An 11,927-nucleotide genomic window follows, 5' to 3' on the forward strand; every position below is an offset into this window, starting at 1 on the left:
TCTTTTCCAATCATAATATATATGTTTCATGTTGTTGCAAATCTTGTGACTGTTGTTTCCGTTTTTTTTTTTTTAATTTTTTCTGTACGTATTAAATTGTTTTTGTTGGCACATCCTTAATGTTTCAATAAACACCCCATTTTTGTTCGGCTTCTCTTGTTATACCCGTTACTCGTATATCCCTTTTTGGGTATACTAGTTTCGTTAATAGGTATGTAATAGGCAGAAGGATATATATTCTTCATCAAGATCACTAGACAAGTCGATCTGGCAATGTCTGACTATCCGTTCGTCGGTCTATCCGGCTGACCATGCCCACACCTCTTAAAAAGTTGTAGTTCTCGTATAGTAAAAGGGTATGCTGGATTCGTTGAAAAGTATGTTACAGGCAGAAGGAAGCGTTTCTGACCGTATAAATAGCCGAGTCGAATTGGCGATGTCCGTCCGTCTGTCCGTCCGTCCGTCCGTATGAATGCCTCGATCTTAGGAACTACAAAACCTAGAATTTTGAGATTAAGCATGCAGCTTCCAGAGGCATAGACTCAGTGCAAGTTTGTTTCTAAATGTTGTCACACCCACTTTAACGCCCACAAACAGCGCAGAACTGCCACGCCCACACTTTTGGAAAATATTGTGATATTTTTAGTTTTTTTTATTAGTATTGTAAATTTTTACCGATTTGCCGAAAAACTTTTTGCCACGCCCGCTCTACCACCCACAAGCCGACCAAAACTGCCAATGTAAATATGACGCGATTCTTCGTAAGCTTTTGTGACGTAGAAGACTTATTGGACTCGAAAACCTGCTGTAGAGGTCTGCGTTAATAAAGAAGAAGCTTCTACTGGGGTGAACTTTAAAAAATTAATAATTGTGGGCGTGACAGCTTCCGTCAAACGGAAGTGTTCGGATAGACTCGGCTAGTGATTCTGATCAAGAATATAGATATATATACCTTACAGGGTCGGAAACACTACCTCCTACCTGTTAGAACATTTTCTACTAATCTAGTATATCCTTTTACTCTACGAGTAACTTACTTACCCTTTTAAATAAGACATAGTTCCCACTAGCTGAGTATCGGGTATCTCTTTTGTTTTATCTATTTTGAGACTCCTGGCAAAGTGAAAAAATTCAGTTTATAAAATGCTTTTGCATTTGAAGGCTACTATTCTGGAAAAAATAATCATTTTATTCAACGAAAATTGAGCATGGATAAAGTGAAAATATTTTATAATAATGGTATTTTGTAGATATGCAGTGTTTTGTAATTTTTCATAACAAAATGTGGAGATTATCATGCAGAGGTACAAAGTCGAAATTCGACATTATGGGGTTCCGAATATGTAATTTTTTACTCAACTGTCACGGATTTTGCCAGGTTTCTGGGACAGTCAACGTCGCATCCGCGGAGCACGGCAATATGATAAGACAGCAGTTGCATTGGGATAACAGTGAGAATTCCTTGCAGGCAGTCGACGGTGCGAGGAATCTCCAGATGGCGGGAAGAGAAAGCCTTGGTCTCCTCGTCGCCTTCCTCGCAGATAATAATCGGGCAGCCCTTGCGGGATGTGACCTGTTGTAGAGCGTTCATGCACTTTACGTAAACGGGGTCGCGTAAAACAATCATCAGCACGGGCATGGAGTCGTCTACGAGAGCCAGTGGACCGTGCTTCAATTCACCAGCCATGATGCCCTCACTGTGCATGTAAGTCAACTCCTTGACTTTCTGAAAGGCGTAAAATAAATCCTTAGGAATATGGAAATAATTAAAAAAACGTTTCTCACCAATGCACCTTCCAGACAGGTGGCAAAGTTGTAGCCTCTACCCATTATCAGAAGTGACTTGTGTTGGTAAAGGTCTTTGGCCAGTTCTTGAACTTTGGAGTCCAGCTGCAGAACGGCTCGGATTTGATCCGCGAGCTTTGACAACGCCTGCAGAATCTCCAGCCGTCGCTGTTGCAATGACAGCCGATCCTCGGACATAACCAGAGCGAACATCACCAGGGAAATGAACTGGGAGGTGTAGGCCTTGGTCGAGGCCACGCCTATCTCTGGGCCGGCGTTAATGTGAACTCCACAATGCGATTCGCGACAGATGCTGCTGCCTACGGTATTCGTAATGCCCACAATTAGGGCTCCCCGCTGCTTACAGTAACGCAAGGCCATCAGGGTGTCGGCAGTCTCTCCGGACTGCGATATGAAGAAGCAGACGTCGTCTCGGAAAATAGGCGTATTCCGGTCTAAGAAATCGGAAGCCAGCTCGACCATCACGGGAAGCTCCGTGAGCTCTTCCAGAAGCTGCCTAGTGGCAACAGCGCTGTGGTAAGATGTGCCACAGCCAATCAACATCAGGCGTCGACAGCGTTTGATTTCAGGAATGTAGTCTTTGATTCCGCCGAGCACTATGGCGTTCCCATCGAAGCGGACGCGACCGCGCATTGTATTCACCACGGAGTCGGGCTGCTCGAAAATCTCCTTTTGCATAAAATAGTCATAGTTTCCCTTCATGATCTGTTGAATTTCCATCTTCAGGGTAGTGATTTCGCGCGCGTGCGGATCATCCAGGCTCTTCTTTAGGCGATGGATACTCAAGGTACCATCCCGAACAGCAGCAACATCGTCGTCCTACCAGCAGAAAAGAGTATAACGATATATTACATTTCTTGAACAGTGTGTAATGGGTACAACGAGCTTTTCGCAAAATGTATATTCTTAGGCGAACGTCGAGCTCTCGGAAACGAAGAAAACTGGGAATTTGTGTCTGAGGTAGCATATGCTAGTGAACTCTACACAGCGCAATTGTCATACCTCCAACGATGTTTTTACCCGTAACTTGCAGAGAAAAAGTAAACATGTAGCAGGAAGCTTTTTCGACCATATAAAGTATCATACATATATATTCTCAATCAGGATCAATAGCCGAGTTGATCTAACTAGATAAGTGAGATTAAGCATGTAGATTCCAGAGACATAGACAGAGCATAGGCAATTATTACTATCCCGGGGTAAAGAAAGAAATATTTAGACCTCAAATGCCAGTATCAACGTGGACGCCAGCGCACTGAGCGAGGACTCGAAGGTGACTACCATTGTCCGATCTTAACTAGTTTGATCACTTTTGGGCTATATAACTAGCTACATTTTTTACGCTAATGAATTCTCTTTAAATACCATTACTATACCGAGTTTGCAAACAACTGCATGCAGGACACTTCTATAAACGTACAACTTTGAAACGGCAATCTTACCCTTGCAGCGGTATACTGTCCCCTCGTTTTAATGTATCCGAACAACAATTTCTGGACTCCTTCAATACCTTAGGGAAAAACTTAATTGCTTGAACTGACTACAACAACAAACACACACACTGGGGATCCCGCCTCGTAACCCCTAAAAGAAAACAAGGAATTTATAACGCCCTTATAAACGCAAATAGAAAGCTTGACTACGTCTCTTCAGGCACACCTTTGTACTGGCCGACCAACTTGAACAAAGTTTTTTATTTGATCAACTTCGCAACCACCAAGAATATTCCTAGAAACATCATTAGTGCCGAATCTCTACCGAATCTATGATCTGACGACTCGCCAGTCCTGCTAAATCTGAATGTCCTCCAAGGACCTGAGAATACAATGCAAAATAACAGATTAAAATAAAAGAACAAGCTGGGATAAATACGGAAAATACATAAATTCACACATTGAACTGAATCTAAGGCTAAGCTCTGATGCCGAATTAGAATCTCAAGCAAACTCTCGTAGAGTAAAAGGGTATACTAGATTCGTTAAATAGTATGTTACAGGCAAAGGGAAACGTTTCCGACCATATAAAGTATATACTCGACTGAATAGTCGACTCGATCTGGCCATGTCCGTCTGTTTGTCCGTATGAACATCTCGATCTCGAGATTAACTGTCATGCCCACACGTTTTAAAAAAGGTGTGATATTTTTTCATTTCTTTATATATCTTGTAAATTTGTATAAGTTTGCCAAAAACCCTTTTGCCACGCGACTCCAGCCATGCGACAAACTGCCTAAAACGGTCACGGCCACACTTTCGAAAAATGTTTATTTTTTTGTTTCGTTTTTGAGTTTTTTTTTCGCAATTTTTACCGATATTCCAGAAAAATATGAAAAATCTCGTTGGCACTTCCACTAGCTGAGTAACGGGTATCTGATAGTCGGGAAGCTCGACTATAGAATTCTATCTTGCATTTCATGTGTTGTTTTTAACCTGATGTGTTCTTGCTTGATAATGGATAGATCCAACTATCTTACCTCCAAATAGATGACTCGGTTAGTGTGCTCTATGACGGCTGAGGCATCCGACGCGAAGAAGTACTCAACTTCCTTCTCTTCCAAGGGCATGAACTCAGAAGTGCTCTCCGAACGGGGAAGCACTGGCAGTTCACGGGATTGTCCATGTGGGCGAATATCTAGCTCGTTAATTTATCATTTTGGTTGTGTGGCATTCATGTTTCGTTGAATGTACATTTGAAAATAGAGGGTCGGTTTTAGGTGGCGTTGATAGCATTGCGTGTCCATTCGCAGTTCCACCGTGGCGATAAAACCAGAAAGGACAGTGCAATGACATCCGTTGTAAGCGGTAGCAGGTGAGTATTTGAGAGTGGGGTTAATGGGTATAATGGGGAATCAAATAAAAATAAATACGTTGAAAATATATTGTACACTGATTATGTTGTTATTGAATATTAAATTGTAGATATATGAAGCTAGGATATAGAATAGTATATCTTGAGATATACTATCTTGAATAGAGATCTTGAAAACTATAAAAGCAAGAAAGTTGACATTAATGGTAAAATAAGACTTTTAATTTAATGCATTATTTTCGTCGAAACCTATCAATTGACCTAAAAAGGTTTCTAAGTCAACAATGTGCAAAAGTTTCAAGCTTTGTTTTGTAAATGATTGTTTTCTAATTGATAAAAAGAAGAAATATTACATGATTTCAAAATTTGTGCGCATTGGCTTGTACCGGACGTTGAGAGCTATTTATTTAATCTGATATTGTATAAAAGTGCTTTTCTACTCCCAAAGTGTATGAAGATAAATTTCTAACTATTACATCGATTACATCGAAGTATTGTTTCATTTAAAACAAATTAAAATTACAAGTGTGAGAACAGTGAATGGGTCCCTAGCACGATAAGCCGCCCAAAAGCCAAGGAAGTGTCCTTTTAAATTGAGTTATTAAAAGATATTATGTTATAATTACCTTGAGGTTTTCCAGAGTCTGTATCTATAAAAATGTTGGAAGATGAAACAAAGTGAAAGTGTTACGTTAATAATTATTAAAGCCTTGTTCAGATACAAGCTTTAAATGTAATAGTCAAAGAAAGGTGAGAGAATAATTATACATTGTTGGTTAGTGTGCACAAAGACCCAGCTACATGTTATCGATTCAAAAAGCATATGGGTTAGTCAGGTGACTACCTTGATCGGGGCTGAGATTCTTGTCATCTACGGTACGACATCGACGCCGAATTCACCACAGGTGCAGCAGGCAGGAAGAGAAAGACCGTCAGAGTGGAGTGGCAACAGAAGAATGGCGGTTGTTATAAAAAACGACACATAGACAGTTAATTACAAAAAGTAAGAAGAGAAAGGAATGGCTGGTGAAGAAACTGACTGTGGAAAGACTGCGATAGTCGAGAAACCATAGATGTGCTTACCTTTTCCGTAAAGAATTGGAATGTGATCAGTAGCTAGACGTGTCTTTGTCTTTATTCCCACAAGCAACGGCGAGCTTCGCCTCGACGCCACACACTCTCCGGGAAAGTACTTGGACTTTACGGCAATAGCAAAGGCGCCCTCCACTTGAAGTATGGCTTGCTCGACCAGCTCGCGGAACGAGTAGGTGGGGTGGGTTTTCCATAGGTGGTGTACTAGCTTGGCAAACACTTCTGTATCAGTGTCCGACTCGAAGTTGTAACCTCGTTTCGCAAGAAAGGTTTTTACATCATTGTAGTTGGTGATGATGCCATTATGGACTACGACGAAGCCATTTCCGTCGTCCGAACGGTGTGGGTGGGAGTTCCTCTCGCAAGGAACACCATGGGTGGCCCAGCGGGTGTGGGCAATGCCGACGTGGGTCAGGACGGGTTCGCTGTATTCTCCTCCGCTGAAGTCTGAGGAAAAATGATTAGTTTTGTTTACAATTTTCTACAGAACATACTCTCTTGAATCGCTTCCTCAAGCACTTTGACCTTTCCCGTTCGCTTGACCATCACGATGTTTTTATTATCCGGTGAGTCAATAGCCACTCCAGTAGAGTCGTAACCGCGGTATTCCAATCTCTTCAAGCCCGTGACCAGAAGGTCCAGCACCTCCTGGCGTGACTTGGGTGTCAGATAATTCAGATATGCAAATATTCCTTTTGTTTTAAAGTAGGCAAACATTAATATACTTGTTATTATACTTGTAAGGCGTATTGCAAAAAAAAATATTCAGAATTTCGAAAGCCAATTTCATTTTGATTAACATACACACTCAAAAAACAAAGCAGATGTCGCTCTACCTTTGCGCCCGGATTTCTCAGTGTAAGCCTCATCAATTTTTGTGCGTACAACGAGTCGGGGAAATTTATCTTTATTATGTTCGCCTTGATACTTTATTTTTGTGCTTGAGTTTGCCACAGAAACAATATTTGTGTTGTTGTATAGCAAGAACTCTATTCTTGTTTGTCGCACTCAACTTATACAGAAAACCATATACAGTTCTATTAATTTTTTACATTAACCTACGATCATATAATCATTTATAATACTCTGAACCAAGTTTTTTGCTGCCTAAATCGATAATAAAGATATAGTGCCCTAGATGAGTATAGATAGTATATCACAGAGATATATTCATAAGACTGACCGACGCGCTCTGTGCACCGTTGGAATCAAACTTTAAAAGACGAAATTTAGTAAGTAACTTAGCAGAAAAACACCTGTTCCCTCTTTATTTCCAACGTTTTAACAAGTTCAAGAGCGTTGGCATCCTGTTACACTGAAAAGCCTAGCTGCTGAGTACGTATCATGTGACGAAGACATTGCATTTTTATATACATATATTTTGTAAATTTCTACAGATTTGCAAAAAAAAAAAAAAAAATTTGCTACGCCCACTTCACCGCCCACAAACCGCACAAAGCTGTCACGCCCACACTTTTGAAAAATTTGATATTATTTCACTTTTTTGTATATCTTGTAAATTTCTATCGATATAGAAAAAAATTGTTGTCACGCCCAATCCAACGCCCACAAAGCGCCCAAAACGGTTACGCCCACACTTTAAAACAATTTTTTGTTTATTTTCATTTTATTATTTTTTTCCAATTTCTACCAATATTTTAGAAAATTTTGAAATTTCTTGTTTGCACTTCCACTAGCTGAGTATCGGGTATCTGATAGTCGGCAAACTCGACTATAGCATTCTATCTTGCTTAAATTAAACTTTTAGATTCTGGCTTGGTTTCAAAATTGGCTATCTTATTTGCTTGTCCATCTTTGAATGGTTTTATTAAATACTTTATATTTTATCTGCCATTTTCTTATTCATCAGTATCTTCTCAAAAGTCACTCGAAGGCTTTCTTGTCTGGAATACACTAAAACAGACTACTCAAAAAATGTAAAAGTTCTGGAATCCAAATCGACAATAAAAGTATTGCTTAGCAATATTCTTTTCTATCGATTCGCAATCCCAATAGTTGAGTTATTACCATCTAATTGTCGAAAAGCTCGACAATAGCATTCTCTGTTTTAAATTTGTTATATGATTCCAAGCTTTTTATTAAAAAAAAAAATATTTCTGTGCAAATACTTACCACACATTTTGAGAGGTGTTTGTAAATAGAGATGTTTTGTAAATAGCTGTAAAGAGATAATTAAGCTTTATATACTTTAGACACAAAATATTTTTATACCCCTTACTCGCAGAGTCAATGGTTATACTAGATTCGTTGAATTCATTGAAATCATAACCATATGAAATCCGACCATATGAAGTATATACATATATTCTGGATCAGGATTTTTAACCGAGTCGATCTGGCCATGTCCGTGACATTAAGAATGATTCCAGCGCAAGTTTGTTGACCCATGTTGCTATGCCCTTATAATGGCCTACAAGCCGCCCAAAACCGACACGACCACAGTTTTGAAAAATGTGTTCAAATTTGTTTTTTTTTCCCACATTGTGGCCACGCTTACTCTCACCCTAACAAGCCGTTAAAACTTTTTAAATTTTTGTTGTATTATTTTTAATTTTATTATTTTTTTTCGAAATGCCTAAAAGAATATTGAACTTTCTCGTTGACACTACCACTAGCTGATTAACGGGTATCTGAAATTAAAATAACTCCACTATAGCGTTCTCTCTTGTTTATTATACCCGTTACTCATAGAGTAAAAGAGTATACTAGATTCGTTGAAAAGTATGTAACAGGCATATGGAATTTTCAAGATTGGATTGGATTGATTTTCGACCATATAAAGTATATATTCTTGATCAGGAATAATAGTTGAGTCGAACTGCCCATGTCCATCTGTCCGTCCGCCTGTCCGTGTGTCTGTCTCAGGAACTATAAAAGCTATAAAATTGAGATTAGGCATGCAGATTCTACAGACATAGCCGCAGCACAAGTTTGTTAAATGATGTCCACTCGAACACCCACAAACCGACCAAAACTACCACGCCCACACCTTTAAAAAATGTTTCGACATTTTTTTATTAGTCTTGTAAATTTCTAGCGATTTGCCAAAAATCTTTATGGGGCACCCACTCTACCGCCCACAAACCGCCCAAAACTGTCACGCAATGCAAAATGTTTTGATATGTTTCCATTTTTTTATTAGTCTATTTTTACCGATATTTCTGAAAGCAACGAAATTTCTGGTATGCTTTTGCACTAGCTGAGTAACGGGTATCTGATAGTCGGGGAACTTGATTATAGCATTCTATCTTTTACTCTACGAGTAACGGGTAGAAAAACTGGGATCTGATAGTCGACGAAATCGAACATATATACAATATCTCTGTTCTATATTATATCATTAAAATTGTAGTGCGTCACTTGAGTTTTCAAACCGTGTGTAATGTCAGTAAGAACAAAGAGACCTTGAGAGACCTAGACTTACAGGGTAGCCGGTATAGAAAAGCGTTTAAATTTCTGTAACTAGTTGCTTATGAATTACTACACATTACTACAATTACTACAACACAGAAAACGGAAAGCTCATAGTGCCATAAAAATTGGCTTTATCAAGTCAATTCTCGGAAATAATATCTTCAAATTTAAAACAGGCAACTGTTATCGCCTTCTTAGTTTTGGGCCCTCAAGCAAAGTTTATGTATGTTTATGTGAATCTGCGGTATACGGAATGCGCAGTGTGGTTAAATACGAGTATATCGTTCGAAAACTTAAACTGTTTTCCCACAAGATAAAAGTGTAAGTAAGTGCGGAAAACACACCAGTATGCTTATGCTGTTGGCGTAGGCAGCACATTTTATCTGGTTACACAGCTGTATGTACTCTTTGAAGCGAAGTTCACTGGTTTTCGAACAGTTATATGTAGGGCTGCTTACATCAAAAATGCATGAGGTTCAAACAGGTATTTTATGTAAGAGGCACCATCGAGTTTTGGCTGCTAATTCGAGTTTTGAGCAGGTTTGTTATTCAATTTAAATCAATTAAAGTTTGCTACGCTGGCATCAACGAAACCGCACTGAAATGCGCACAACATCGCGTACCAGTGTCTCAGAACTGAAATTTGGCTTGTAAATGTCTAATGGCCAACACTGCTTTACGCACAGCTGTTAAGTCTTTTTAAAAGCAGCATATTCTGCGGATCTCGACTTTCCAGTTTCTTCTCTCGCCCCGGACTCACTTGATTTACCTAATTCGATGGGCTGCAGTACCGGGTCGTCGCCGTCTAGCTGGTTGTTGCTGGGTTTGGTCAGGCACAGGCAGGTCTCACACTGGCCAACTACGCTGTTTAAATAACACTGAGTCAACTTCAAAAAGCAGCGCGCACTAAATGTGCCTCTTTTATAGACCGCGGCGCTCCGCCGGTGCTCTCCTGCCCCGCTGGCTCCACCGACAGCCCGATCCGCAACGATCGTTAATGTCAAAGAGTCTAACCAACTTCCAGTCCCGGTAGCACGCACACAAGCCAAGAGTGTGCACAGGTGGTTACCGACTCTTAGGGCGATAAAGCCACGGCGTAGGTGCTCTTTGAAAGTCAGCTGCACTCTTAAAGTAGAAACTTCAGCACGGTTGGGTTTGCCAAGAGCCCACCGGGTACCCTAGTAAAATTGGTCAGTCGCGCATACGCCACGTGAACTTGGTCCTAAGTCCGGCAAGAATGAGACAAAAAAATGTTATACAAAAATGGACGCCATGCGTTATTCCGTTCAGAAGAAGATATTTGTCTAAAGTATTGTGTTACATTTTAAGTTTCAAACATGTTTCCAATTTTGAAATTATTATGAAATTCGTGTGAAAGAAATCGACAAATAGGCCAATATTTACAATAATCTACTTATTCTATTTATTTTGAATACTTATAAGCTTATATTGAGCGATCGATTGTGCAACATTAATCATAGTACATTTTTTGTTCGTATGCATTATGCCCATTGTGTCTTCATCACAAAATATCGATGCAATTTAAAATAAGTTGAAGTAACCGTTTCCGGCCATATAAAGTTTATATATTCTTGAGCAGGATTAATAGTTGAGTCGAACTGGCCATGTCCGTCTGTCCGTCCGCCTGTCCGTCCGTATGAAAGTCGCGATCTCAGAGACTAAATACTAGAAAGTTGAGATCAGGCATGCAGATTCCAGAGACATAGGTTGCGTTTGTTTGTTAAATGATGTTGCGACGGCGTCTACATACCTCCCAAATCTGTCACGCCCACACTTTTGAAAAATGTTTTTATATTAGGCTTGTAATTTCTATCGATTTGCCAATAATCGTTTTGCCGCGCCCACTCTCCCTTTTACGCCCACACTTTTAAATAAAAATAATTTTTTTTTTAATTATTTTTTTTTCACAATTTTTATCGATATTTCAGAAAATAAAGAAATTTTCCGTTTCCGCATTTCCACTAGCTGAGTAATGTGTATATGACATTCGGGGAACTCGACTATAGCATTCTATATTGTTTTTAATTTAATTTTATTTTTTTTTTTTGCTAATTTCTATTGATTTGTCACAAAAATGTTGAAATTTCTGGTTGCCAATACCACTAGCTGGGTAACGGGTATCTGATAGTCAGGGAACTTCACTATGGCGTTCTCTTTTGTTCCATTGCATTTAGAAAAGTTAGTATCAAATTAGTATCAAAAACACATGTAATCTAAAAAGCATTCTTAGCTAAAGTTTGTTGACAGCCTTGATTCTATAGTGCGTTGCTCTGAAATTATGGCGAATTTCTCCTCATATTACTTAGGGATTAAAGATATTCTTTAATAAGTTCGTAAAAATCGAAATGCTGCGTTGCCGCATAAGGTATGTATACCTTAGGTTAAGTACTTTTTACAATATTCAAAAAGTTATAATTTTTTTGACCCTGTTTAAATTACAAAATGAAACTACGAATCTTTTAACAAAAATCTTGAAAATTGAATTGGGTGTTGAAAATATTAAAGCCAGCATACTGCAGACAAACAATGGCTCCAGCTGAACGTGAAAAAGTCCGTACACCCGCAAACGAAGAGATCGACTGACCCGCATCCAAAATTGCCAAATGCAAACCGGTTCGAAATCAGAAAATTAAGACCCGACGCGGCGTAGTGTTTCTGTCGCCGGTTTCAAAGAGACATTAGTATAATATAAATAATGAAACTATATTAATGATTTCTTTTCCTAACGACTCCATAATCTTCTAGCTTGCATGTACATAAGTGGT

The 11,927-nt window shown here is 39.2% G+C and overlaps 1 protein-coding gene across 6 annotated transcripts; it reads right to left on the reverse strand.

The window, feature by feature from the left end:
• Nucleotides 1-1,168: 1,168 nt before the first annotated feature.
• On the reverse strand, nt 1,169-11,712 carry LOC6552013 (glutamine--fructose-6-phosphate aminotransferase [isomerizing] 2). 6 transcript variants are annotated; one of them, XM_026977602.1, is made up of 9 exons: nt 11,677-11,712; nt 7,840-7,885; nt 6,201-6,398; nt 5,698-6,153; nt 5,459-5,485; nt 5,241-5,264; nt 4,280-4,437; nt 1,786-2,625; nt 1,169-1,726 (listed from the first exon to the last, which is right to left on the reverse strand). In XM_026977602.1, exons 2-9 carry the CDS (start codon nt 7,844-7,846, stop codon nt 1,352-1,354), a joined length of 2,085 nt encoding a protein of 694 aa, XP_026833403.1. In that variant the 5' UTR covers nt 7,847-7,885; nt 11,677-11,712; the 3' UTR covers nt 1,169-1,351. The 6 variants fall into 6 exon arrangements, with proteins under 6 accessions (XP_026833403.1, XP_015009519.1, XP_015009516.1 ...); XM_015154033.2 differs by lacking the exon at nt 11,677-11,712 and adding an exon at nt 9,911-10,061 and having other exon boundaries at nt 4,280-4,401; XM_015154030.2 differs by lacking the exon at nt 11,677-11,712 and adding an exon at nt 9,911-10,061.
• Between the last annotated feature and the right edge of the window lie 215 nt (nt 11,713-11,927).

Source organism: Drosophila erecta, unplaced genomic scaffold (genome assembly GCF_003286155.1).
Source record: "Drosophila erecta strain 14021-0224.00,06,07 unplaced genomic scaffold, DereRS2 tig00000000-arrow-pilon, whole genome shotgun sequence".
NCBI lineage: Eukaryota > Metazoa > Arthropoda > Insecta > Diptera > Drosophilidae > Drosophila > Drosophila erecta.

What these genes read in the sequence shown, in the direction of transcription:
- LOC6552013 (XM_026977602.1), bottom strand. An exon ending in GAATCTCAGCCCCGATCAAG is followed by an intron (nt 5,265 to 5,458) that starts GTAGTCACCTGA and finishes ACATTTTTATAG; the next exon opens with ATACAGACTCTGGAAAACCT. An exon ending in CCTGTCTGGAAGGTGCATTG is followed by an intron (nt 1,727 to 1,785) that starts GTGAGAAACGTT and finishes TACGCCTTTCAG; the next exon opens with AAAGTCAAGGAGTTGACTTA.